Source organism: Macrosteles quadrilineatus, unplaced genomic scaffold (assembly GCF_028750875.1).
Source record: "Macrosteles quadrilineatus isolate MER2022 unplaced genomic scaffold, UCM_ALF_1.0 Scaffold_8__2_contigs__length_117827958, whole genome shotgun sequence".
NCBI classification, from domain to species: domain Eukaryota; kingdom Metazoa; phylum Arthropoda; class Insecta; order Hemiptera; family Cicadellidae; genus Macrosteles; species Macrosteles quadrilineatus.
The window spans coordinates 84,729,635-84,757,130 of record NW_026542601.1 but is presented as its reverse complement, the minus strand read 5'-3'; the positions used below and the strand labels follow the sequence as shown (position 1 = coordinate 84,757,130).

At 40.5% G+C, this 27,496-nt stretch overlaps 1 protein-coding gene across 1 annotated transcript in view; it reads right to left on the bottom strand.

Moving 5' to 3' along the window:
• LOC128999731 (serine/threonine-protein kinase 26-like) overlaps positions 1 to 26,991 on the bottom strand; it is a 140,525-nt gene extending 113,534 nt beyond the window's left edge. The window contains exon 1 of the mRNA XM_054426383.1: positions 26,459 to 26,991. Coding sequence (XP_054282358.1) covers positions 26,459 to 26,473 — 15 coding nt within the window. The 5' untranslated portion in view covers positions 26,474 to 26,991. The remainder of the gene's footprint in view (positions 1 to 26,458) is intronic.
• Between the last annotated feature and the right edge of the window lie 505 nt (positions 26,992 to 27,496).

The window sequence follows — 27,496 nt, the reverse complement described above, 5'->3', positions numbered from 1 at the left end:
GGTAGCCTATATGCATTGATTAAAGTTTCACTTAAGACAACCAGAAATTCTCAAGGAAATCAATTATCATGAAAGGTACCACAAAAAATGTCAATTCCTTAATCTTCATTTGCAATTATGTATATCTGAAACTTTCTTACAAAAATGTCGAAATATGCGTGACCTATTAAAATCAAAGTTCTATGCGGTTATTTCAGACAAACGTTTGTATTGTTATACATTGGAGTGGTGCCGCAATCTCTGTTTGTATTGAATGTTAAAAGTCCGAAAATCAAAACTAAACCAACTTAGATTGGTTAAAATATTAATTGTCTATGGGTTCTATCACTGGGGGGAGCGAGCTGGTGTAGTGGTTAGAGCGTTGGACTTCAGTCCCTGGAGGTCCCGGGTTCAAATCCCGCTAATTCACCTAATGGATTTTAACTAAATGATAATGCCGCAACCCCTAGGTCTAGCCTGAAATAATATGAAAAACAATTCCGGGCTCGTGCCTAGCGTCCTAGGGGGAAAATGGGTTTTATCACTATTATCTCAGAATAAATACACACACTCCATTCTGCACTAGTATTAAACAATGTTTATGTAGACCTTTTATCACATGTAATAAACACCATGTAGGCTTCAGACCAGCCTCTGAGCACAGGAAATTTCCAATCCAATGTCACTAACCTTTGAGGATTCAATATGACTAAACGTCCAGAAAATTAGAAACCGCCAAGCAGAGTAAAAACCCGCACGAAGACACGCGGCCCCCATTACTTTTTGTGGTCCGCACTTAGTTGACTTTTTCACCACACCACGACAGAGGAACGTGATGTGTTCAACATACAACATTCACTTGACCGACCCCACTTGACACCGCTGCAAGAAACTAGCAGCGAACTTGTACACAACTTTCTGTTGCATACAATATCGTAAGAGCAAAATTATAATTAGGGGGTTTGTGTGGATATACAAGTTGTTTTGTCCGGTGTTTACCGGCGATCACAATTTAAATTATGCGATTTTAATAGCTTTGCTGCATTTCAGTACGAAGTGCAGCATTTTCCCCGCTACATATGGATTTATAATTGATCATAAATAATAACGATGACGTAATTTTCAACATGGTAATAGTATAAATTAGAGAGCATGATGTTATGTTAATTGATAACGTAAGCTAAAAACTTGACGTTGTGAATTCCATCTTTTCAAACACTCCAAAGTATAGACTAAACTATACAAAATAAACACAAAAGAAGAAACAAAGAAACATGCGCATTACAAGTTTCCACGACAGTGTTTCATTTACTTACTACAGGGATTACATAAAATTACAGAAACGTTCAACTATGAATAAGTAATTCTGAAGTATTTTGAAATCTGCTGTCAGCAAGAAAAGGCAAACGTCTATTATTTCGGTATACCGTGCCCCATACCTGTCTATCGCTGTCTATAATGACCAAATATGTATCTTAATGTCACTGTCACGTTTTTAATGAAACGTTAAGGTATGTCTTAATATTGTCACTTACCATCGTCTAACTGTTTTATCTCTGTACGAATCTTCTCCCCACAATGGGTCAATGCGACATTAGGTGTTTAAATGAATTAAATATCGTTTCCAATGAGTTTTTCAACTTTTATTTGCCACAAAAATTTGATTGAATAAAAATTATAAATTTCACTTTAGACATTTTAATAGTCTTAATTCACAAGGGACGAACTAAACGATCTCTCCAACAACCACCTGCTAGACAATCCTTAAACGATTTTCCTGTTGACCACACTGGTGATAGCGGTCGGCGAACTCTTCGGTTTGTTTACAAACACATTTAGCGGCCAAGGGCCTTCACCTTGGACCACATAAACATCCAGAAGTGTTTACACCCCACTTACATCTGCTCGCGACCAATCGTAACCATCCGGATCTCCAAGTAAGTATAATTTTAATTGGTAGGTCACAATTATTTCACTCATTATGAGAAAAAGAGGCTCTATACGTGATTTCGGTACCATACCATATTTCCTACACAACGTAAATCACGTGTTACGCGTGTAAACTATCATCAATTAGCTATTTTGTAACCGTTTGATGTTTCTCTTACATCTTGTTTCACTTACTTTTTTTGTTCTAATTATAATAAATAAACATTTCTATTGCTCGTACGGATGTCCTTGGGGGTTATGTTGGGTGTTTTTCAGTTCTTAAATGCTTATCTTAAATTTTTTATTCTTAAGTTTAAAATTGAGATTAGTTAATGCTACACCAGTTAGAATCACAATTAAAATTTCTATGGGTGCATTTTTTGGTAAAACTGTATTTTAAATGGCTAATAAACCCAATGTAAATAATAAAATAACCAATAATGTTTCGATTAACGTTTGTTCAATCTAAAAAGGTATGTATATTTATAAAATAAAACTTTGTGGTTTATAATGAGAATCAACGTTGGCAATTCACAGAACTAATCGGATGTCTATTCACGGAGTCATTTCTGGCAAAATTCGCAGTGAAATTACTCAATCTCATTTTTAAATACGATACAATTTCAGAGATGCATACAGAATTTAAATTAACAAAGTTGCATGGTTAGGTCAGGTAGTTCATTTACCATTTTTACTAAATCAATTTAGAATCGGTGTGAACAAGTTTTTGTTCGTACTCACCTTTGTTAACTTTGTCCTAACCTGTTGTATTATCTCAGGTTTCATTTGGGTTTATACATGCTGTTCTGACTATCTACTATAATATGCTACAGTCGTTTTCTGTGTGATATCCCATGTGATTTTACAGCTGTAGCTGAATTTGTTTACTAATAGTGTTATGTTTAGGTACTGCCTTACCTGAAGACGGCATCAGATTCAAGATCACGAAACGTCGTAAATACGTTTACTTATCGTGATGGAAGATTTCCGCAATCATCCATCAAACGCTATAAGCCTCAGCTTTTATGTGTTATTAAATTTACTGAATGTAAATAAAATACGTCTTATAACGAATGCCTATTTGGTCTGATAATAAACCGTCACCAATAAACTTCAAAAGTAATTATTTAGATCCACCAGGTACAAAAGAAACTAGGTTCGCTTCCTTGTCAAACAATGACTCTTCACTATATTTCCAGACATTCCAGAGCATTGCTTCTAAGAGGTTATTATTCCTGTCGTTAGAACGGTAGGTGATGTGTCAAGAGCTATATCCACCTCATACCTCAACAAAGCCTACTTGGTCGTGGTGACTCAGCAAATGCCGGGAACCTCACGTTAAACAACGTACTGTTGCGACATACGCAAAGAAATCACCGTGTTGCCAGCAACTACACATGCATTAATGGCCAACACAAAATCTCATTTTCAGCTGTTAGACACAAGAATAAAATACACTAAGTCAATTATAGTCTACACTGGGGTACCGGTATATTTTAAAACGTTTTTATTAGCTCGCTTTCTTGTCCGGTACAAATTTTGAAATCAATTTTATACTAACTTCCCGACGAGCTAGAGACTTGAAACTTGAAACATAGCTAACAAATGGAAGACAATGCAATATTATATCATTTAATTTTCATATTTCCCTTGGGCTACGCCCCATGGGCTTTTTTTTATTAAATCGCTTTCTTGCAAATTGTTATACTTCCCGATGAGCTAGAGACTTGAAATTTGAAACATAGCTCATAAATGGGTGTTTCCAATTTGGTAGTAACTATCTAAAATACACAGATAGATACTGTACAGAACGCACACCAGTTTGTCAGAGTATGTTAATACGTTCCTACTACTTAAATAATGATAAAAACATAAATCGTAGGCCTATTTTCAAAAAGTTTCCTTTAAATGTTAACTAAATACCAGCACTGCCACTTGGCAACTATATTGACCTTCTACAAGCCGCCCGTATATCTGCAGCAATCGACTCAAGTTGGTAATCGTTCTCCAACTAGTTAACTTGGCAAAGGTGGCAAGTGCTCTCAAACTTATGCGACGATCCAGTTAATAACTTGGCAAAACTTTGCAGTATAGACTAACTTAAACGTACTCACTGTATTTACAACGGTGTATTGTGTGGTAACCGCAGAGCAACCTTTTGCTCAATTGACAAATAATGTTTTCATTACATTTTGGAAACCGGTATAGTCTGGGTAGCTTATACTCCTTGTTTTTAAATCTAAAGGTGCTGATTTTATGCCAACCTTTTGACGTAATCGATTATGATAAAAAGGGCATTTGGTTATAAACAAATACTTAACGATGCGTTCTAACAAAACATAGACGTTAGTTAGTTAGTTAAACTACACTTCGAATTTCAATGTGTCTAATGTTCAAAATTCTAACTAAAAAAAAACATTATTGTTGTTTAACTGGGAGAATCCGACAACCTTCGTACATTCATTGGTGTAAAACATAGAAAACGTTGCCTATACCACAGTATACCGGTACTTGAGATGTGTACTACTAAGTATTTGTTTTGACTAATACAACTAGACATTCCTTCTCCATGTTAAATTTGTAACCAGTTTTTTACTTCTTCAAAATTGTCGTAGTTCATGTGAACCACCTGCAGGTTGCGCTGATCTAAACTACTAAATTCTGTCAAATACGCACTAACCTTTTTACCAAGTCAAACCTAGGGAATGACTTATGATGCGTAATATCATAGACAAAAAGAATTATGTCTATGGTAATAGCAACTGTTATTAACCATCAACCTGGTCAGAAGCAAAAAATAAGGCATAAAATATAATTTTAAACACTAGCACATTTTGTGACTGGCTCAAACAACTTACTTTTTAATACAAAATTTGCTACAGCTGGTCCATATATATGTTAAGTATATTGGTCACAAGCTTTGTAAAGCGGATGTATGTAGTGACTACGCTTAAAACAATTCAGCTTGTGTTTTCCTGTACCACCTTCACAGGCCACCTTTCATATTTGATTGTTTGCTTTGGGTCGTTATACCATACCGGTCTACACATACAAAATAGTATTCCCATAATTTCCTGACCACGAACATGGCCCAATCACAGCTATTTGCTCGGGATTGTGTTTACAGTTCTAAACCTATGTCGTGTATCGTTTATGTAATGGCCGATGCTGTCTCAGCTAATCGTGAGAACAGACAACGATCTCACGATACTTGTGCAACTAAAGGTATCTTACGTCTTCCTCACTCCACGAGAGGACAACACGAATTACGTTCATTTTGGTTCAACAAACTTTATACTTTTAGGTACTTTAGGCAGACTTTCAGAGACTGTGACGTTAGTTTAGATACAATAAAGATGGAGATTATTAGTGTGGCAAACATAGATGCGATACGAAACACAAAATGTAAATGTATGTACTTTTTAAACCATCTAGGAATGCTCATTCTCCGAGTCTCCACTTTCATTATGCCTCAGCCATACGCTCTAGAAAGCAGGCCGGTAGACAATAGGGTTTAACATTGTCTACAGGTTATTGTTTGTAAATGACCGTCTCGCCAATGGGAGCCCAACACCACAGAGTCATAGTGCCTTGAACCACGGACAAGAAGTTATGTTACTCGCTTTGTGCTTGAACGTTGCTCAGGCTCACTGTAGCAATTTGTCACGCCCATCGACGCAGTTCAGAACTGAGACCACCGAACATAATCCCCAGCAAATAGTGATAGCACAAGCAGTAAGTGGTAGGTCAGCAGTAGAGATACAGCAGTGACACAGTGACAGTGGTGCAATGCGTTGGATCGATGTGCCAACCCAAGGTCACGTGTGATACTGCCTTCACCCTTACTGCTGTGTCACCAGAGTAATGTCTACACTGACGTGATATCACAAGCAGTAAGTGGTAGGTCAGCAGTAGAGATACAGCAGTGACACAGTGACAGTGGTGTAATGCGTTGGATCGATGCACCAACCCAAGGTCACGTGTGATACTGCCTTCACCCTTACTGCTGTGTCACCAGAGTAATGTCTACACTGACGTGATATCACAAGCAGTAATTGGTAGGTCAGCAGTAGAGATACAGCAGTGACAGAGTGACAGTGGTGCAATGCGTTGGATCGATGCACCAACCCAAGGTCACGTGTGATACTGCCTTCACCCTTACTGCTGTGTCGCCAGGGTAATGTCTGTACACTGACGTGATATCACAAGCAGTAAGTGGTAGGTCAGCAGTAGAGATACAGCAGTGGCACAGTGACAGTGGTGCAATGCGTTGTATCGATGTACCAACCCAAGGTCACATGTGATACTGCCTTCACCCTTACTGCTGTGTCACCAGGGTAACGTCTGTACACTGACGTGATATCACAAGCAGTAAGTGGTAGGTCAGCAGTAGAGATACAGCAGTGGCACAGTGACAGTGGTGCAATGCGTTGTATCGATGTACCAACCCAAGGTCACATGTGATACTGCCTTCACCCTTACTGCTGTGTCACCAGGGTAATGTCTGTACACTGACGTGATATCACAAGCAGTAAGTGGTAGGTCAGCAGTAGAGATACAGCAGTGACACAGTGACAGTGGTATAATGCGGTGGATCGATGCACCAACCCAAGGTCACGTGTGATACTGCCTTCACCCTTACTGCTGTGTCACCAGAGTAATGTCTACACTGACGTGATATCACAAGCAGTAAGTGGTAGGTCAGCAGTAGAGATACAGCAGTGACAGAGTGACAGTGGTGCAATGCGTTGGATCGATGCACCAACCCAAGGTCACGTGTGATACTGCCTTCACCCTTACTGCAGTTACCAGGGTAATGTCTACACTGACGTGATATCACAAGCAGTAAGTGGTAGGTCAGCAGTAGAGATACAGCAGTGACACAGTGACAGTGGTGCAATGCGTTGGATCGATGTACCAACCCAAGGTCACGTGTGATACTGCCTTCACCCTTACTGCAGTTACCAGGGTAATGTCTACACTGACGTGATATCACAAGCAGTAAGTGGTAGGTCAGCAGTAGAGATACAGCACTGACACAGTGACAGTGGTGCAATGCGTTGGATCGATGTACCAACCCAAGGTCACATGTGATACTGCCTTCACCCTTACTGCTGTGTCACCAGGGTAACGTCTGTACACTGACGTGATATCACAAGCAGTAAGTGGTAGGTCAGCAGTAGGGATACAGCAGTGACACAGTGACAGTGGTGTAATGCGTTGGATCGATGTACCTACCCAAGGTCACGTGTGATACTGCCTTCACCCTTACTGCTCGGTCACCAGGGTAATGTCTACAGTGACGTGATATCACAAGCAGTAAGTGGTAGGTCAGCAGTAGAGATACAGCAGTGACACAGTGACAGTGGTGCAATGCGTTGGATTGATGTACCAACCCAAGGTCACGTGTGATACTGCCTTCACCCTTACTGCTGTGTCACCAGGGTAATGTTTACACTGACGTGATATCACAAGCAGTAAGTGGTAGGTCAGCAGTAGAGATACAGCAGTGACACAGTGACAGTGGTGCAATGCGTTGGATTGATGTACCAACCCAAGGTCACGTGTGATACTGCCTTCACCCTTACTGCTGTGTCACCAGGGTAATGTTTACACTGACGTGATATCACAAGCAGTAAGTGGTAGGTCAGCAGTAGAGATACAGCAGTGACACAGTGACAGTGGTGCAATGCGTTGGATTGATGTACCAACCCAAGGTCACGTGTGATACTGCCTTCACCCTTACTGCTGTGTCACCAGGGTAATGTCTACACTGACGTGATATCACAAGCAGTAAGTGGTAGGTCAGCAGTAGGGATACAGCAGTGACACAGTGACAGTGGTGTAATGCGTTGGATCGATGTACCTACCCAAGGTCACGTGTGATACTGCCTTCACCCTTACTGCTCGGTCACCAGGGTAATGTCTACAGTGACGTGATATCACAAGCAGTAAGTGGTAGGTCAGCAGTAGGGATACAACAGTGACACAGTGACAGTGGTGCAATGCGTTGGATCGATGTACCAACCCAAGGTCACGTGTGATACTGCCCTCACCCTTACTGCTGTGTCACCCGGGTAATGTCTACACTGACGTGATATCACAAGCAGTAAGTGGTAGGTCAGCAGTAGAGATACAGCAGTGACACAGTGACAGTGGTGCAATGCGTTGGATCGATGTACCAACCCAAGGTCACGGTCACATGTGATACTGCCTTCACCCTTACTGCTGTGTCACCCGGGTAATGTCTACACTGACGTGATATCACAAGCAGTAAGTGGTAGGTCAGCAGTAGAGATACAGCAGTGACACAGTGACAGTGGTGCAATGCGTTGGATCGATGTACCAACCCAAGGTCACGGTCACATGTGATACTGCCTTCACCCTTACTGCTGTGTCACCCGGGTAATGTCTACACTGACGTGATATCACAAGCAGTAAGTGGTAGGTCAGCAGTAGAGATACAGCAGTGACACAGTGACAGTGGTGCAATGCGTTGGATCGATGTACCAACCCAAGGTCAAATGTGATACCGCCTTCGCCCTTACTGCTGTGTCACCAGGGTAATGTCTACACTGACGTGATATCACAAGCAGTAAGTGGTAGGTCAGCAGTAGAGATACAGCAGTGACAGTGGTGCAATGCGTTGGATCGATGTACCAACCCAAGGTCACGTGTGATACTGCCTTCACCCTTACTGCTGTGTCACCAGGGTAATGTCTACACTGACGTGATATCACAAGCAGTAAGGTGTAGGTCAGCAGTAGATATACAGCAGTGACAGTGGTGCAATGCGTTGGATCGATGTACCAGCCCAAGGTCACGTGTGATACTGCCTTCACCCTTACTGCTGTGTCACCAGGGTAATGTCTACACTGACGTGATATCACAAGCAGTAAGTGGTAGGTCAGCAGTAGAGATACAGCAGTGACACAGTGACAGTGGTGCAATGCGTTGGATCGATCTCGATGTAGGCCTACCAACCCAAGGTCACGTGTGATACTGCCTTCACCCTTACTGCTGTGTCACCAGGGTAATGTCTACACTGACGTGATATCACAAGCAGTGAGGTGTAGGTCAGCAGTAGATATACAGCAGTGACAGTGGTGCAATGCGTTGGATCGATGTACCAACCCAAGGTCACGTGTGATACTGCCTTCACCCTTACTGCTGTGTCACCAGGGTAATGTCTACACTGACGTGATATCACAAGCAGTAAGTGGTAGGTCAGCAGTAGAGATACAGCAGTGACACAGTGACAGTGGTGCAATGCGTTGGATCGATCTCGATGTAGGCCTACCAACCCAAGGTCACGTGTGATACTGCCTTCACCCTTACTGCTGTGTCACCAGGGTAATGTCTACACTGACGTGATATCACAAGCAGTAAGGTGTAGGTCAGCAGTAGATATACAGCAGTGACAGTGGTGCAATGCGTTGGATCGATGTACCAACCCAAGGTCACGTGTGATACTGCCTTCACCCTTACTGCTGTGTCACCAGGGTAATGTCTACACTGACGTGATATCACAAGCAGTAAGTGGTAGGTCAGCAGTAGAGATACAGCAGTGACACAGTGACAGTGGTGCAATGCGTTGGATCGATCTCGATGTAGGCCTACCAACCCAAGGTCACATGTGATACTGCCTTCACCCTTACTGCTGTGTCACCAGGGTAATGTCTACACTGACGTGATATCACAAGCAGTAAGTGGTAGGTCAGCAGTAGAGATACAGCAGTGACACAGTGACAGTGGTGCAATGCGTTGGATCGATCTCGATGTAGGCCTACCAACCCAAGGTCACGTGTGGTACTGCCTTCACCCTTACTGCTGTGTCACCAGGGTAATGTCTACACTGACATGATATCACAAGCAGTAAGTGGTAGGTCAGCAGTAGAGATACAGCAGTGACACAGTGACAGTGGTATAATGCGGTGGATCGATGCACCAACCCAAGGTCACGTGTGATACTGCCTTCACCCTTACTGCTGTGTCACCAGAGTAATGTCTACACTGACGTGATATCACAAGCAGTAAGTGGTAGGTCAGCAGTAGAGATACAGCAGTGACAGAGTGACAGTGGTGCAATGCGTTGGATCGATGCACCAACCCAAGGTCACGTGTGATACTGCCTTCACCCTTACTGCAGTTACCAGGGTAATGTCTACACTGACGTGATATCACAAGCAGTAAGTGGTAGGTCAGCAGTAGAGATACAGCAGTGACACAGTGACAGTGGTGCATTGCGTTGGATCGATGTACCAACCCAAGGTCACGTGTGATACTGCCTTCACCCTTACTGCAGTTACCAGGGTAATGTCTACACTGACGTGATATCACAAGCAGTAAGTGGTAGGTCAGCAGTAGAGATACAGCACTGACACAGTGACAGTGGTGCAATGCGTTGGATCGATGTACCAACCCAAGGTCACATGTGATACTGCCTTCACCCTTACTGCTGTGTCACCAGGGTAACGTCTGTACACTGACGTGATATCACAAGCAGTAAGTGGTAGGTCAGCAGTAGGGATACAGCAGTGACACAGTGACAGTGGTGTAATGCGTTGGATCGATGTACCTACCCAAGGTCACGTGTGATACTGCCTTCACCCTTACTGCTCGGTCACCAGGGTAATGTCTACAGTGACGTGATATCACAAGCAGTAAGTGGTAGGTCAGCAGTAGAGATACAGCAGTGACACAGTGACAGTGGTGCAATGCGTTGGATTGATGTACCAACCCAAGGTCACGTGTGATACTGCCTTCACCCTTACTGCTGTGTCACCAGGGTAATGTTTACACTGACGTGATATCACAAGCAGTAAGTGGTAGGTCAGCAGTAGAGATACAGCAGTGACACAGTGACAGTGGTGCAATGCGTTGGATTGATGTACCAACCCAAGGTCACGTGTGATACTGCCTTCACCCTTACTGCTGTGTCACCAGGGTAATGTTTACACTGACGTGATATCACAAGCAGTAAGTGGTAGGTCAGCAGTAGAGATACAGCAGTGACACAGTGACAGTGGTGCAATGCGTTGGATTGATGTACCAACCCAAGGTCACGTGTGATACTGCCTTCACCCTTACTGCTGTGTCACCAGGGTAATGTCTACACTGACGTGATATCACAAGCAGTAAGTGGTAGGTCAGCAGTAGGGATACAGCAGTGACACAGTGACAGTGGTGTAATGCGTTGGATCGATGTACCTACCCAAGGTCACGTGTGATACTGCCTTCACCCTTACTGCTCGGTCACCAGGGTAATGTCTACAGTGACGTGATATCACAAGCAGTAAGTGGTAGGTCAGCAGTAGGGATACAACAGTGACACAGTGACAGTGGTGCAATGCGTTGGATCGATGTACCAACCCAAGGTCACGTGTGATACTGCCCTCACCCTTACTGCTGTGTCACCCGGGTAATGTCTACACTGACGTGATATCACAAGCAGTAAGTGGTAGGTCAGCAGTAGAGATACAGCAGTGACACAGTGACAGTGGTGCAATGCGTTGGATCGATGTACCAACCCAAGGTCACGGTCACATGTGATACTGCCTTCACCCTTACTGCTGTGTCACCCGGGTAATGTCTACACTGACGTGATATCACAAGCAGTAAGTGGTAGGTCAGCAGTAGAGATACAGCAGTGACACAGTGACAGTGGTGCAATGCGTTGGATCGATGTACCAACCCAAGGTCACGGTCACATGTGATACTGCCTTCACCCTTACTGCTGTGTCACCCGGGTAATGTCTACACTGACGTGATATCACAAGCAGTAAGTGGTAGGTCAGCAGTAGAGATACAGCAGTGACACAGTGACAGTGGTGCAATGCGTTGGATCGATGTACCAACCCAAGGTCAAATGTGATACCGCCTTCGCCCTTACTGCTGTGTCACCAGGGTAATGTCTACACTGACGTGATATCACAAGCAGTAAGTGGTAGGTCAGCAGTAGAGATACAGCAGTGACAGTGGTGCAATGCGTTGGATCGATGTACCAACCCAAGGTCACGTGTGATACTGCCTTCACCCTTACTGCTGTGTCACCAGGGTAATGTCTACACTGACGTGATATCACAAGCAGTAAGGTGTAGGTCAGCAGTAGATATACAGCAGTGACAGTGGTGCAATGCGTTGGATCGATGTACCAGCCCAAGGTCACGTGTGATACTGCCTTCACCCTTACTGCTGTGTCACCAGGGTAATGTCTACACTGACGTGATATCACAAGCAGTAAGTGGTAGGTCAGCAGTAGAGATACAGCAGTGACACAGTGACAGTGGTGCAATGCGTTGGATCGATCTCGATGTAGGCCTACCAACCCAAGGTCACGTGTGATACTGCCTTCACCCTTACTGCTGTGTCACCAGGGTAATGTCTACACTGACGTGATATCACAAGCAGTGAGGTGTAGGTCAGCAGTAGATATACAGCAGTGACAGTGGTGCAATGCGTTGGATCGACGTACCAACCCAAGGTCACGTGTGATACTGCCTTCACCCTTACTGCTGTGTCACCAGGGTAATGTCTACACTGACGTGATATCACAAGCAGTAAGTGGTAGGTCAGCAGTAGAGATACAGCAGTGACACAGTGACAGTGGTGCAATGCGTTGGATCGATCTCGATGTAGGCCTACCAACCCAAGGTCACGTGTGATACTGCCTTCACCCTTACTGCTGTGTCACCAGGGTAATGTCTACACTGACGTGATATCACAAGCAGTAAGGTGTAGGTCAGCAGTAGATATACAGCAGTGACAGTGGTGCAATGCGTTGGATCGATGTACCAACCCAAGGTCACGTGTGATACTGCCTTCACCCTTACTGCTGTGTCACCAGGGTAATGTCTACACTGACGTGATATCACAAGCAGTAAGTGGTAGGTCAGCAGTAGAGATACAGCAGTGACACAGTGACAGTGGTGCAATGCGTTGGATCGATCTCGATGTAGGCCTACCAACCCAAGGTCACGTGTGGTACTGCCTTCACCCTTACTGCTGTGTCACCAGGGTAATGTCTACACTGACATGATATCACAAGCAGTAAGTGGTAGGTCAGCAGTAGAGATACAGCAGTGACAGTGGTGCAATGCGTTGGATCGATGTACCAACCCAAGGTCACATGTGATACTGCCCTCACCCTTACTGCTGTGTCACCCGGGTAATGTCTACACTGACGTGATATCACAAGCAGTAAGTGGTAGTTCAGCAGTAGAGATACAGCAGTGACAGTGGTGCAATGCGTTGGATCGATGTACCAACCCAAGGTCACGTGTGATACTGCCTTCACCCTTACTGCTGTGTCACCAGGGTAATGTCTACACTGACGTGATATCACAAGCAGTAAGTGGTAGTTCAGCAGTAGAGATACAGCAGTGACAGTGGTGCAATGCGTTGGATCGATGTACCAACCCAAGGTCACGTGTGATACTGCCTTCACCCTTACTGCTGTGTCACCAGGGTAATGTCTACACTGACGTGATATCACAAGCAGTAAGTGGTAGTTCAGCAGTAGAGATACAGCAGTGACAGTGGTGCAATGCGTTGGATCGATGTACCAACCCAAGGTCACATGTGACTCTGCCTTCACCCTTACTGCTGTGTCACCAGGGTAATGTCTACACTGACGTGATATCACAAGCAGTAAGTGGTAGTTCAGCAGTAGAGATACAGCAGTGACAGTGGTGCAATGCGTTGGATCGATGTACCAACCCAAGGTCACATGTGACTCTGCCTTCACCCTTACTGCTGTGTCACCAGGGTAATGTCTACACTGACGTGATATCACAAGCAGTAAGTGGTAGTTCAGCAGTAGAGATACAGCAGTGACACAGTGACAGTGGTGCAATGCGTTGGATCGATGTACCAACCCAAGGTCACATGTGATACTGCCTTCACCCTTACTGCTGTGTCACCAGGGTAATGTCTACACTGACGTGATATCACAAGCAGTAAGTGGTAGTTCAGCAGTAGAGATACAGCAGTGACAGTGGTGCAATGCGTTGGATCGATGTACCAACCCAAGGTCACGTGTGATACTGCCTTCACCCTTACTGCTGTGTCACCAGGGTAATGTCTACACTGACGTGATATCACAAGCAGTAAGTGGTAGTTCAGCAGTAGAGATACAGCCGTGACAGTGGTGCAATGCGTTGGATCGATGTACCAACCCAAGGTCACGTTTGATACTGCCTTCACCCTTACTGCTGTGTCACCAGGGTAATGTCTACACTGACGTGATATCACAAGCAGTAAGTGGTAGGTCAGCAGTAGAGATACAGCAGTGACACAGTAACAGTGGTGCAATGCGTTGGATCGATGTACCAACCCAAGGTCACATGTGATACTACCTTCACCCTTACTGCTCGGTCACCCGGGTAATGTCTACACTGACGTGATATCACAAGCAGCAAGTGGTAGGTCAGCAGTAGAGATACAGCAGTGACACAGTGACAGTGGTGCAATGCGTTGGATCGACCAGTATTTTGGTCATCGTACCGATACATCATACTCGATGTACCGACCCAAGGTCACGTGTGATACTGCCTTCACCCTTACTGCTGTGTCACCAGGGTAATGTCTACACTGACGTGATATCACAAGCAGTAAGTGGTAGGTCAGCAGTAGAGATACAGCAGTGACACAGTGACAGTGGTGCAATGCGTTGGATCGATCTCGATGTAGGCCTACCAACCCAAGGTCACGTTTGATACTGCCTTCACCCTTACTGCTGTGTCACCAGGGTAATGTCTACACTGACGTGATATCACAAGCAGTAAGGTGTAGGTCAGCAGTAGATATACAGCCGTGACAGTGGTGCAATGCGTTGGATCGATGTACCAACCCAAGGTCACGTGTGATACCGCCTTCACCCTTAACTGCTGTGTCACCAGGGTAATGTCTATACACACTAAAATAGCTAGGTCATCAATATCGTGGAACCAACTCAAAAAAGATTTTCATTAAATTGAATTCAACACATTTAACCATTCAAAAAACCTTCTTTGTATGTAGGGCTACATTCAAATAATGTAAGGAGGTTTTTATTCCGCGGTATTACCAAGATAAAAGTATACAAAGAGGTTAAATAAACCTCCTTGACCTCGTAGTGAACTACAATCAACATTTTGTTTGAGAAACAAATGTAGGCTCTAATTAATTTTTTTGTCCAAAAACCTTAAAAATTACCGACAATGAAATACAGACATGATATTTATTTGGGTAAAGCACATACCGCTTGTTCAGCGTAGCATTGCGCTACCACAACATGGTGTGTTGGAATATTGCCGCATTCTTTATTTCGTTGTATCCCACCGCCACCGCTGCGGACTACATGAAAATACATTCCTAGAGTTTTTATCTTAACTCGGTTACACATTTGAATTCTTTACATATTCTATTTTTAGGTAAAATACTGATTGATAGATTCACAATAATTCTTATAGGCCTAATTTAAAACGAGAAAACCTTTCATAAAATTGGTAAATTCTGAAACATCTCTAATAGGATTCATGATAGGCCTACATCAAGAACGTATAGGCCTAAACCAAAGTTGTTTTGTTTTTTTTTTTTGTTTTTTTTGAAACCAATAACTGACTTTAGCAACTTAAAATTTAATTAGGCTATAGGGCCTACCTTATTTTATACACTCTTCCCCATACGTTCTGCTGAATAAATTTTAAATTAATCCCCCATATGTTGCTGTTATTTTAATTTATCAGAAAATTTGGTAGGTTGCTACACGTGACAAGAGGGTAAGTACGATTCTGATTTGGCAACAAGTTTACAGTAGGCTTACTTGCAATTTGCATAACCAACATTGAAGATAAATAAAATAAAAAACTATTTGATTATGCCTTTCTTCTGCGTACATTTCTATAACCTGAAAAATCTTATAGAAATTATGCAAAATCCAACTGTAGACTATGCTAATGAAACGTAATTCTCTCGTCTCTAAAAACCAACATTGAATACTGTTAATACTGTTCGATGAAATGGCAACCATACATAGTAGGTATTTTAAGCCAAGTATGAATGGAGATGAGTGTAGTATGAGTGGCGCGATCTTGTAGTCTATTAAAGCTTGTGATTCTAAAACGAAAGAGGGTTTTTACATCGTCAAACCACTCCAAAGTCTTGAGTCATAATTTTTACAATATAAATCTCTCACTAGCCGTCGTTTATGACTCAAACACACCCATTGTCACAGATAAGAAAACACAGCAAATAAAAGTACGGTAATCCCAAAAGCAAACACAATGTCGAAACAGAAACAACTTAATCGTCGCGGCTGTGGCGTTATCATTGTGATATCAGCTGTTAGTTGTTATCAATGAGTCACATAATTGTTGCAGACTAGCGTTTGACGTCTGATGAAACGCAGAACGTGACACACAGTACGAGCTACGAGTTTATTTATCAAATCATATCGTTGAACCGAGTCTCCGTTTTAAGTACATGCCCAACACAATAACTAAGTTACTGTAACAAATTGTTCATCATACAGTCCGCAAAGCAGCCATTTTGAGTTGAAGTAAATCGTGCACAAAATCATCGTTATACTTCAAATAGGGAAACGGAAAAACATAACCTCAAAATTTTATCATTGCATCATGAAAATGCTGACTATTCTCACGATATTTAAGTTTATATTTTTGCTAACAACAGAAATGAAAACATTGACTGACGTCATTGTGTAAGGCCTAACCTCAAACAGGGTTGGTACTGATTTTGGAAAATGAAATTCCCTGACTTTTCCAGGTTTTCCAGACTGATATTATACTTTTTCCAGGTATACCGTAAGACGATATCGAATAGTCAGAATCAAGAATTATTAGAAAAAATGTAGGCCTAAATAGTTTACTCATAAAACCAATAAGAAAAGAATTAAACATCTGGAATCTGGAAAATTAAGAGTACCAACTAACTTAACCTCACACTTTTTATGTTCTACTTGGCCTTGACTTGACACTAGCAGATAAGACGATACGGTGCTTCTGATACTGATATATATTGATATTTTGCTTGCGATATCATCGGCTTATATCGGAAGAAACATGTGATATAGGAAAAATAACTACCATGCTTGTACCGGAGACAAAAAGTAGTACCAAACTAAACTATTAAATGTTTCAACTAACAGGATAACATTTTTTTTATAAACTCCTACAAGTACAGTTTTTTTTAGTTTATTAAAGGTTGAATCAGTATTGAAAGGTTGTTGAAAGGGTAAAGGTGTTGAACTTTTCAAAGACTATACTCCGGGAAATAAAAGTATTATTAATAAAGAAGGAGCCTTGTCCGAATCTGAGTGGAAAGACAGTATAAAAATGATTGCAAATGTGGTGCCAGTGCGTGTTCTCCACAGCAGAAGTCAGGGCAATAACCGCTGCAGGCATGCCTGTGGTGAGATTGAAACCCTTGCACATGCCCTTGGCTTCTGTCCGTTTGGTGAACTTCTAAGAAACACTAGGCACCACAAAATAAGAAGTATCATAGCAAATGCCTTCCGAAAAAGGTATAATACATGGGAAGTGCAAGAAGAAGTACACTGTCTTTCTTCTAACGGAAGCACCAGAAGAGTAGATATTTTATTGATCGAAAGAGAAACTAACAAAGGCATAATCCTCGATCCATCAATTTGATTTGAAATAAACATAAATCAACCTAACGAAGTAAATGAAGAATAGAAAAAAATTATGATTCTACCTTTGAATATTTCAAGCAAAATTTTAAAATTTGGAAAATTGAGGTGATTGGATTGTTTATTGGTTCTAGAGGAACATTATCAAAATTTTTTGTGAACTTTTGGAAACAATATGATTTGGACAGATCCTTTTTGAAAATTATTATTCATGAAACATTAAGAGGTTCATTGACCATAATGAGAAATCATCTATATGGCAAACATCAAAATTAATCAGTCTTATACAATTTTATCTTGTATAATTTTTTCTGTGTCATTGGCATCCTTATTTTTTAAGGCAGATGTATTTATTTTTATAAATAAATTCTTTTCTCTTTTTATAAATTCAATGAGGAATTGTATTCAGTATCGTATTGAAATTGAAACGACGAATGTAGGCCTATCCTTCCGCGCATCGCGGTACTAGCAGTGTTTCCATACGTGGGATTATTAACTTATCCCGAAAACAGGATTTTTAGAGCATGAGCGGGATTTGAAGGGGATGTGGGATAAAACAGGAGTTTTGGCTATGACGTCCGTTTTTATTTACTATGCTTTTATTTTAGTGAAAAACTAACCCCAATCGAAAAATTACCTTAAAAAAATATAATAGCAATGTTTAAACAACTATTTAAACGAAATATGTCCAATTTAACACTCAGAATTTAACATCAAAAATCTTAAGGGATTAAACGGGATTTCTTAATCAAGTGACCGGGATTATATTCTTTTGGTCGTGTAGAATCACTGGGACCTCGGTGCGTTCAATTAAGCCAGTAATCAGAGGGTGATGATAGAATTTCTGTCGATGTTCGATGTTTTTTATATCGATGGTAGGTTCCCGATGTTTTTGTTACATCGATGTTTTTGACCAAGTATTGAGACGTAGATGCAAAATGTAGCATATCTGTAAAAAATGTAGTCTTTCAAGAGAAATTCCAGATTTTTTCTCAAATTCCCTGACTTTTCCCTGACTTTTCCAGACCAACAAAATTCCCTGACATTTCCAGGTTTTCCAGGTTTTCCCTGACCGTACCAACCCTGTCAAATTATATTAGTCTCATATTGAAACGAATAGAAGGTTATTTTCACAGTATGATGATTAGTTGTTCATCACACGGAGCGAATGTGCTTTTTGGTACTAAATCGTAAAACACGATTGCATACCGGTACCAAAAAGAGACTCTTTCGCTCCTAGGGAGGAAAACTACTATTTAAAAAAAATTATAGTTTAAAATTTGTTGTAAATTAATGTTTAATACTTTATTAATACTTTTCGATGAAATGGCGACCATACAAAGTAGGTAAGCCAAGTATGAATGGAGATAATTAATTGTAGGATGAGTGGCGCGATCTTGTAGTCTTGTTAGTGACTAAGGCCGACATATTCCTTAGACACAGCTGTTAATTAATATCCCATACAGCTAATGGCAACTAAGGGACCTACAGTTTATAGTGGAATCCGAACCACATTTTTGCCTTGGTATATACAAATTGGTCTAATTATCAGGATAGTACTGCGGATAGTCGTAGTACTCACTCGTGCGGACGTTAATCTACACCAGAGAGTATCGCATTCACAGTGCATGCCTATAAATATCCACAATTCGTGACCTTCTAGTAGCTGGATTACAGGACGAAACCACCCGTCCCAGACAATAGTTTTTCAACTATCTTAAACAAAAATGCTCCGCTCATTAAAACATTGTTAGAAATTGTACCACAACACAAACGCCCTCCGAATACTTTATTACATATCACAGGATTCCTACCGAAGTAACAGCATACATCGCATCTCCGGAAAAGCAGTGTAATGAAAGGATGAAAAAATAAAATTTGCCTTTGATTTTGGAGCCACAAAACCAACCAAGTACTAGTAGACCAACAGTAAAGTTGGGTACCGGTATTGGTAAGATACAGCACTAAATAGGCCCTAGTGAAAGCATATTACATTAGACTAACATCTCTGTTTTCTAAATAATTGTGTGCAAAAGAACCACCAGTGATGAATGGGGTAACGATTCTACCAACTAGGGACTTTAGAGGGTAAAAGCAGCTCTAAACGCTCATAACCAATGTATGGGATTGTCTGTTTATTGCTCTCACTGCACTGCGAAACCAGTGAGAAAACTCAGCTAACAGTTCACGGTTTATTTGGCTCTTTTATTTATTCTCTGCATTACTAGTAAAAGCACTAAACTGAAATTTTTATTATATTTATGAAGCAAAATGAACAAAGGAGTAAGCTAGTATGATGAATATAACAGTCAGAGCTTTTAATATGTAGCATTGTGGGTGGGGTAACCTAGTAACCTCTGTCTGATGTTGCATAACCCAGCTGGCCTCTGTCACAAATTGAAAATGTTGTAGCATTGACTATTAGATGCTGAAATAAACATCCCATCTATAGACCAGCTGTTGCCAATTTTTATTTAAGAAGAACATAGTTGTGTGAGCCAGGCACAGAATGTACTGGACATTAGTGATGTGTCAAAACCATCAAAACTTTGGAAAAGTTTCGGTTTCGAGATTTAATAGGCAAATTTCGAGATTCAAAAGTTTCGAGATTGAAAATTTTGACAATTTTATTATTGAAACTGCTGTCATTTTTTGTGTCATTGTAAGCTGGTAGCTGGTAGCAATGGAGCAAACAGATACTAATGAAACAAGTAAATTGTATTCTGAACTGCAAAAGGCATCTTATTCAGTTTCATATCAATGTTTATTAAACACAAAGAAATATTGACCACTAAATGTTCTAATTAGTGTAATATTCATGTTTGTTTATATTAATGTCAGGAGATTCATTTATTTTAATGATTGTTTGGGTTTTAAGTTTATCCGTCACATTTATGTTATTATGTTCGGATCAGGAGTCAATCTCGTTCAGTTTTGATCGCATAATCATAATGAAAATGTTATCATTAGCTACCTGTATTTTTAGCAACCTTGTTCAGGTAACGGTAACTAAAAAGTTCCGCGTTTAGGTTTTCAGATTCGGGTAAGACTTTTTTAGTTTCAGTTTGGTTTTGAGATTCAAAATTTCTGGTTTTGACCTTCACTACTGGACATTGTGTCTACAATTCTATTGTCTACCTTATTTTTTGTTGCTGCCAGTGTTTATGGGTCATAACAGTTGCTACATGGCTCACAATAAGTTATTTCATCAGTTTGACTCGGTAAAAGAAATACATTTGACAGATATTGGTAATTTAGATCAGAACTTAACTATCTCTCGGTGGCTCTACGACAATTTTAACAAAGAAACTGGCAACAACTTTAACATGGGGATAGAATGTTTAGTTGCATCAATAGTCAAAGGTTGTAGTCTATGTTGAAGGATAGAACTGAAGGAATATTAAACAACCTTATTTTGGGATAACGTAGGAGGAGATAACTTGATCGGCCTCGAGCAGAGAAGAGTCACCTATCCGTCAAATCATTAGAACCACCCCCAAATCCCACGTTTATCAACAAAAAACGTACCTACACCAATATACTAACCTCCATCTATGTTTTTCAGTAATGAAAAATGTAAATTTAAATGAAATTATTTATCTCTTCAAAGAACATGTTTTTTTTTTGTTAATGGAGAACCGGGTGAATATCTTGTCTCATGGGTAAAAATTCCCAGACCGTCGCATAGGAAATTAGAAAACAAGAAGAAAAACCTGAAGATAATTTAACCTTTTGTTTTATCAACTATTTACCTTTACCGGTTCTTCATCATTGCCCGGCCATAACTGGATAGATTGCATTATAAAAAATTAAAACTTTGACTAAGCTATGGGTAAAAATTCCCAGACCGTCACATAGGTAATTAGAAAACAAGAAGAAAAACCTGAAGGAATTTTTATTCATCCCCAATCCTAGTTTTAATTGTAATCAGGATATATTGTGTGCACATTGAGACATACTACATGACAAGTTCTATGATAGCCAACTTCTGTTACTGAATGAATCAAAGTGGCGGAAAATGAGTCGGACCAACATATACAGGATCTCTAGACTAGTGTATGACTACAGAGAAGTGAGAAAGGGCCAACAGAAGAAACTTGCTTATGGGACGACTTATTGTGCGCTTGCATCTCTACTAGTATAGTAGTATGTTGTGAAATACTTCACTTGTGACGAGCAAGGAAGAGCCTGAGCAGCGAGGACTGTGCAGTAATTCCTATCGCACTGGACACAGGGTCTTACTCCACCGTGAGTGTTGTAGTAGGCTTTATGAGGAGAGCGTTTGCCCTATACCTAAACACAAGCGACTATAGTCCGTTCACAAAATTTAGGCGGTTTAAGGGGAAGTTCTCCTACCGTAACGGTAGCCTACCACTTTTTTCTGCTTAGAGTAGGCCTATGTTGCAGCTGGCGTTTTCACAAATCTCAGCTGTTGAGCTAACTAATGCTTTAATGGAAGGATCAAGACCAAGGGGATAGGCCTACTAGATTTCTTTTCGTAAAAACGCCTTAATTTTGTGAATAGTGCTGGACACCACTAAAGTGTACCTTCCAATGAAATTTTCTCTGTGGTAGGCCAAACTTAGACCTAGGGTATCTTAAATTTGAACGAATGGTGTCTTTGGCCTCTGAGGACCTCAAAACAAAAAGTAAATGGGTCTCAGGTCCAGGTCTTAAACCATGGGACATAGGCTACAGTGAGTTAATAGTTTATTCACTACAAGGTAAATTGGTTCAAACTTACTAGGCCTAGATTCCATTAGTTAGAGTAAAAAAATTACATAACTTGAAAGTAGGCCTCCTGTCAAGTCTTATAATTTATTCGTTTATTTTGTTTAGAGGCTAATTTGTGTATAAGCCTATGATGATTCTGATAATTATTTCAGGATTACCCTAAGCCATGTATTAATTTCTTCTTCGTTGTTGTAAAATTGTATTTAGCCTAAATCTATTCTCTATTAAGTTGTAGATTCTTAAGAACGGATTTTAAATAGGCTAGCCTACATTCAGGGTGGGGAAATTATTTTGAGACACTCTTTAACGTAGGCTAACAATTGGTGTAAAAGCCCGCTACACACGGTCAGTTTGGTGTGTCAGTTTGGTGTGTTCATTTCTAACTGTCACTTCTAACTGAACGCAGCATTTGCATCCACACGGTCAGTTCGGTGTGTCAGTCCAACGTGCTACCTGGGGGTGAAATCCTCCCAGGTACGCTTCCCTTCCTGAGAAGTCGTACTCGTTCGTATGTATTTTCATAAAAAAATGTTTATTTTCCTACACACGACAGATCTGTTGGTGATGAGATGGATCTCTTTCACCTTTCCCACAATATCTAAAAGAATTATATGATGATTAAAGTTATTATTTGTTGTGAATTGTATATGACTTAAATGACAATAAACAAACTGTAAACAAAAAATGACATCTGCAGTACACCGGACAGAACTAACAAATAGGCTAAATTTTCTTCAGCTTATTCTTAAGTATGAGAATTCTACTAAGGAAGTGTGTTTTATCTATGGTATAGGTTAGGTTTACTACCCCCTGCCCGTCGGGGGTCAGAAGAAAATCTTTAATGACAGCCTATGTTGAGTTGTACATTATTTTAAAGGTCTACTTCAACTGAAAACAATGCCGCGAACTGCACTTCAAAAGGTTGATCCTGCGCAAAATGGCAGATGTTCAAAGATTTTCAAAATTAGCCAATTTATTTAAATTAAAACATTTTTTTTATCTTTAAACAACTGTAATTTTTTAATGGATGGTCCTTTTGAAGTACGGTTTGCCGCATTGTATTCTACTAATAAATCCCTTTAATTTGATGTGCATATCAACCTATGCTTCCATTCAAGATTTACTTCCGACTCCTTGTGGGCCGTCGCCCTGAAGAGTTATTTGGATCACTGAATGTGAAGTTATGGGGATCATTTTAAAGGGAATTTTAAGCAAAGAAGAATGCCGCAAACCGTACTTCAAAAGGACCATCCATTAAAAAATGACAATTGTTAAAGGATTTTAAAAATGATGTACAACTCAACATAGGCTGTCATTAAAGATTTTCTTCTGACCCCCGACGGGCCGTCCCCCAAAGGTGATATCTGACCACCATGTACACAGAAAAGTAGCTTACAATTTCCAGTAACAGTATACCAAATGTGGTTGTGATATCGTTTGTCGTTTAAAAGTTATAAAGTCGTCCTAAGACTTAACGGTCACCCTGTATAATGACGCTGTGTATGCTCAAATACCAAAATTTTACTAACTGAACTAACGCGGCGGTACACACGCTCACTTCGGACTGACATCAGTTCGGTGTGTCACACCGAAATGATGAATTTTCATCAGTCCATCAGTTCAGTTTTTTGATGTGAGCTCACATCAATTTGGCGTACACACAATCAGTTCGGTGTGTCAGTTCGATGTGAACACACCAAACTGACACACCGAACTGACCGTGTGTAGCGGGCTTAAAGAAGGTAGTTTGTGAGACGGAAAACATCTTCCACTACTCTTCCCCTGAGACCCACAACGTAGACCATTAAATTAAATCTAACAGTGATTTTTTAGATGGACTGTGTTGCATACATGACAAGAGCAATGACGAACCGCTCGCCAACTGTAAAAATGCAATCTATAAACCCGGTTACATTTCAAATTTCAACCCATGAGACTCTGAGTTGCATTACTGGTAGGCCTACATTTTCTTTTGTTTAGAAATTAATGAGTTAAAATGCATCCAAGCAATTAAGCTAAATTCTTACTGTAGCCTAGGTAACTTAGGTACCGTAGGTAGGTAGTGATGATGAAAATTTGTTTCCTTTCCTAGTTAGGCTAAATATTGAAAAAAGATGATTTTACAACACAAGCCACATTTAAACTAAGTAGGCCTAATCTTAATATGGATAGGACAAATAGGAATCGGAATAACAGAGGTATAATGACCTCAGAGTCATACTCATACTTAGTGCAACGTCAACCAGTGTATGGGTTCAGTCGGGTTTAAGGAGGATGCATTTAAAAGATCATTGCACAGCCTAGTGTTGGTGTACGGGATGCTCACGCATTTTTGATATTGTTACATTCATTGTGTTTTGCCCACTACCGTACCTATGTAATTGTGCAAAAAAAGTCTGGAAGTAGCATAAATTAATGAGTCGGTTCATTATAACCTAACCTTTACCTTCCTAATCTAAACTCACTTCAAAACAAAACAAAGTCACGAATCCGCAAAACCTACCCGACATACCTTCCCCACATGCCTAAATAAGAGCTGATTATTTGGTTTCAAAACTAATCGATTTCATTCCGCATTAAGTCGAGTATAAGCAGCTGTTTGCTTTCCTCACTCAGTCCTCAGTCCACATACGGACCCGTCCAGACCACGCTATAGCCTACCATCAGTAACTTACCGCTCAATGAACCTTAGATTCGTAATTTTAACCTTCGTTTTACAGCCACTTTTCTCTCCAAAAAAACTGATTGCATTTTTGCGTAGTAGTAGTAGTAGGTAGTAGTAGTAGTAGGTAGTAGTAGTAGTAGTAGTAGCGTCTACGGAATATCGTTTTGGAACGGGTTCCTGTCGGTATATGCAAGTGGATGCCGCAGAGTAGATCCGGACAGTCTAGGAGGCCGTTAACCAACTTAAAAAGTGTAGTAGGTCTGAGTGTTGCCGCCTCACATGTAGAGGGGTGAGGCCAAAAAGAGATTCAACCTCACTCACAGGAGTACGCAGGTAGTCAAACCCAAGCCTGCATCCAAGAAGTCTGACGAAGCGGCGCTGGATGCTTTCCAACTGGTTAATGTTCAGTTGATGAGGGGACCAAATTGTGGATCCATACTCAAGTATTGGACGCACAAGAGCTTTATATATGGTCACGATAGTAAGGGGAGAGTTGAAACCCTTTGTTGATCTGAGGATGAATCCAATCAGAGAGTTTGCTCTTGCAGTGATGTGCGTAATGTGCTCCATTGGATTTAGTGATGGTGTCATAATAACTCCCAGATCTTTAACTTTGGAAACCCTCTTTAGAACTGATTCATTGATTGTGTAGTCATGAATTAAGAAGTCCGAACCCCGTTTGAATGAGATAACTAGGCTACACATTTGTCGACATTCAACTGCGTAGCGTTATTTTTGCACCAGTCTTCAATGTTGCTGAGGGAGTTTTGGAGATTAATTTTGTCACAGTCACTTGATATCCTGCTAAAACTTACTTAACCCATAGCTCATTCCACTTGTAAATGTCATCCATCCTACCTTGTTTATTGTAATTTTGTGCATTATTACCTATGGCGATATCATGAGAAATATTCATCAGCGGTGAAAACTAATGGAATATTTGGATTCAGGAGGTAAAAAACAATAAAGTAAGATATCAAAATTAAAAATTTGTTTGGAGGCACCTAGCCTATACGGAATAATTAGGCCTACCCTAGATACAAAATAATTGCCCCTTACATATCCACCCTTTAATTAACAGTAGCCTAAGTTAAGTAAGGCTAAGTTTGAATATTTTCTTAGCCATTAATTTTGTGGCCCAATTGAGCATCGAATCAGGTGACCCTTCCGCTGCGTTTCTATGTTCGCTCAAGTTATTTGTCCGTCCCTATCAAAGTTCACTTTGTCATTAATCCGCTGTATGCTAGGCCAAGGTTAGGTTTTAAGAGCTGCTTCATCACCCTCTAAATAATTCACCAAGATTTGAGAAAGTTTGTAGCCTACTTAGGCCTATCCAAATTATCGAGGTTTGCCATGCAACTTAAATAGGCCTACTAATTAACTCAGGCCTTCCCAATCATGCAAACCCCGATTAAAACTTAATCTAGGCCTAGGTCTAGGTAAGTTAGCCTACCGTAAACTTACACTTAGGTTAGCCTAATTCAAAAGGAAATTAATCTTACCTCATTAAAAGCCATCCTTCTCTATTATGATTGTAGTTTCAGAAGATGATTGACATAACACAACTTATCACTTAACACAACCAAGAACACAAGCCTAGCCAATTTTAAGATACAATAACCTGTACCCTTTTTTTAACTGCGGTATTAACTTAATTATAACAAATCAGGCCTTGACTTGCATATCAATTTGAAACCGAATTCATTTTCACTTAGGCTATTTGACGTGCAAACGTAAACTTCCTATATTATTACGATAAATTCACTTTTCCATCACTAAAACTGTTTAACACTCAATATTATATTCCTCAGGTGGGATGTTGGAGACTGAACGGTAATCACAGGTGAGCTGACTTCCACTTATCGATAACCCAGAATAACGATAGGGTAATCCACACACGATAACACCTTTCGTTAAAGTTAACTAAAGAAACAAATGATTTAAACTAAATATTTCTGGGAAATATTCAAAATAAACACAAACCAATGAAAACAAATAAAGAGACACTAGATACGCACTCACGGCAAGGCGCCATTTTGGCACTACACCTGTTTCAAGTTTCATTCAGTGATGCAGTATGTATCCTATGGTAAGAAAAAAACTAAAGACGTGGCTTGACTAACAAATTGAATTTATTGGATTACTACAAAATATTATTTAGACTTTAAGAATATAGAGCTACAGGTCTTCAAGGAAACAAGTAATTTGTTAATAATTTCTTATTATATCAATAGTAGAAATTATCTAATGAAATGAGTTCAGTGTATTCAGCCTTTTTTTAATTCATGTTTTTTTTTTATTTGATGTGAAGGTTGGTAGCATTGGTAGTGGCACATACATTCTATTGGTTGATGTGCAAGGCCATTACATTTGAAATATTAATATGATATATATGAAAATTAAAAACATTCTTAAGAAAAAAGAACAATTGATTATTCATATTTTTCGAACCTAGATCAGATAGACTTCTCATCCCATTGTAAATTTTGAAGCACGTTTTTCGTGTCTAGTTCATGTACGTGACACATGGGCGCTAGTGT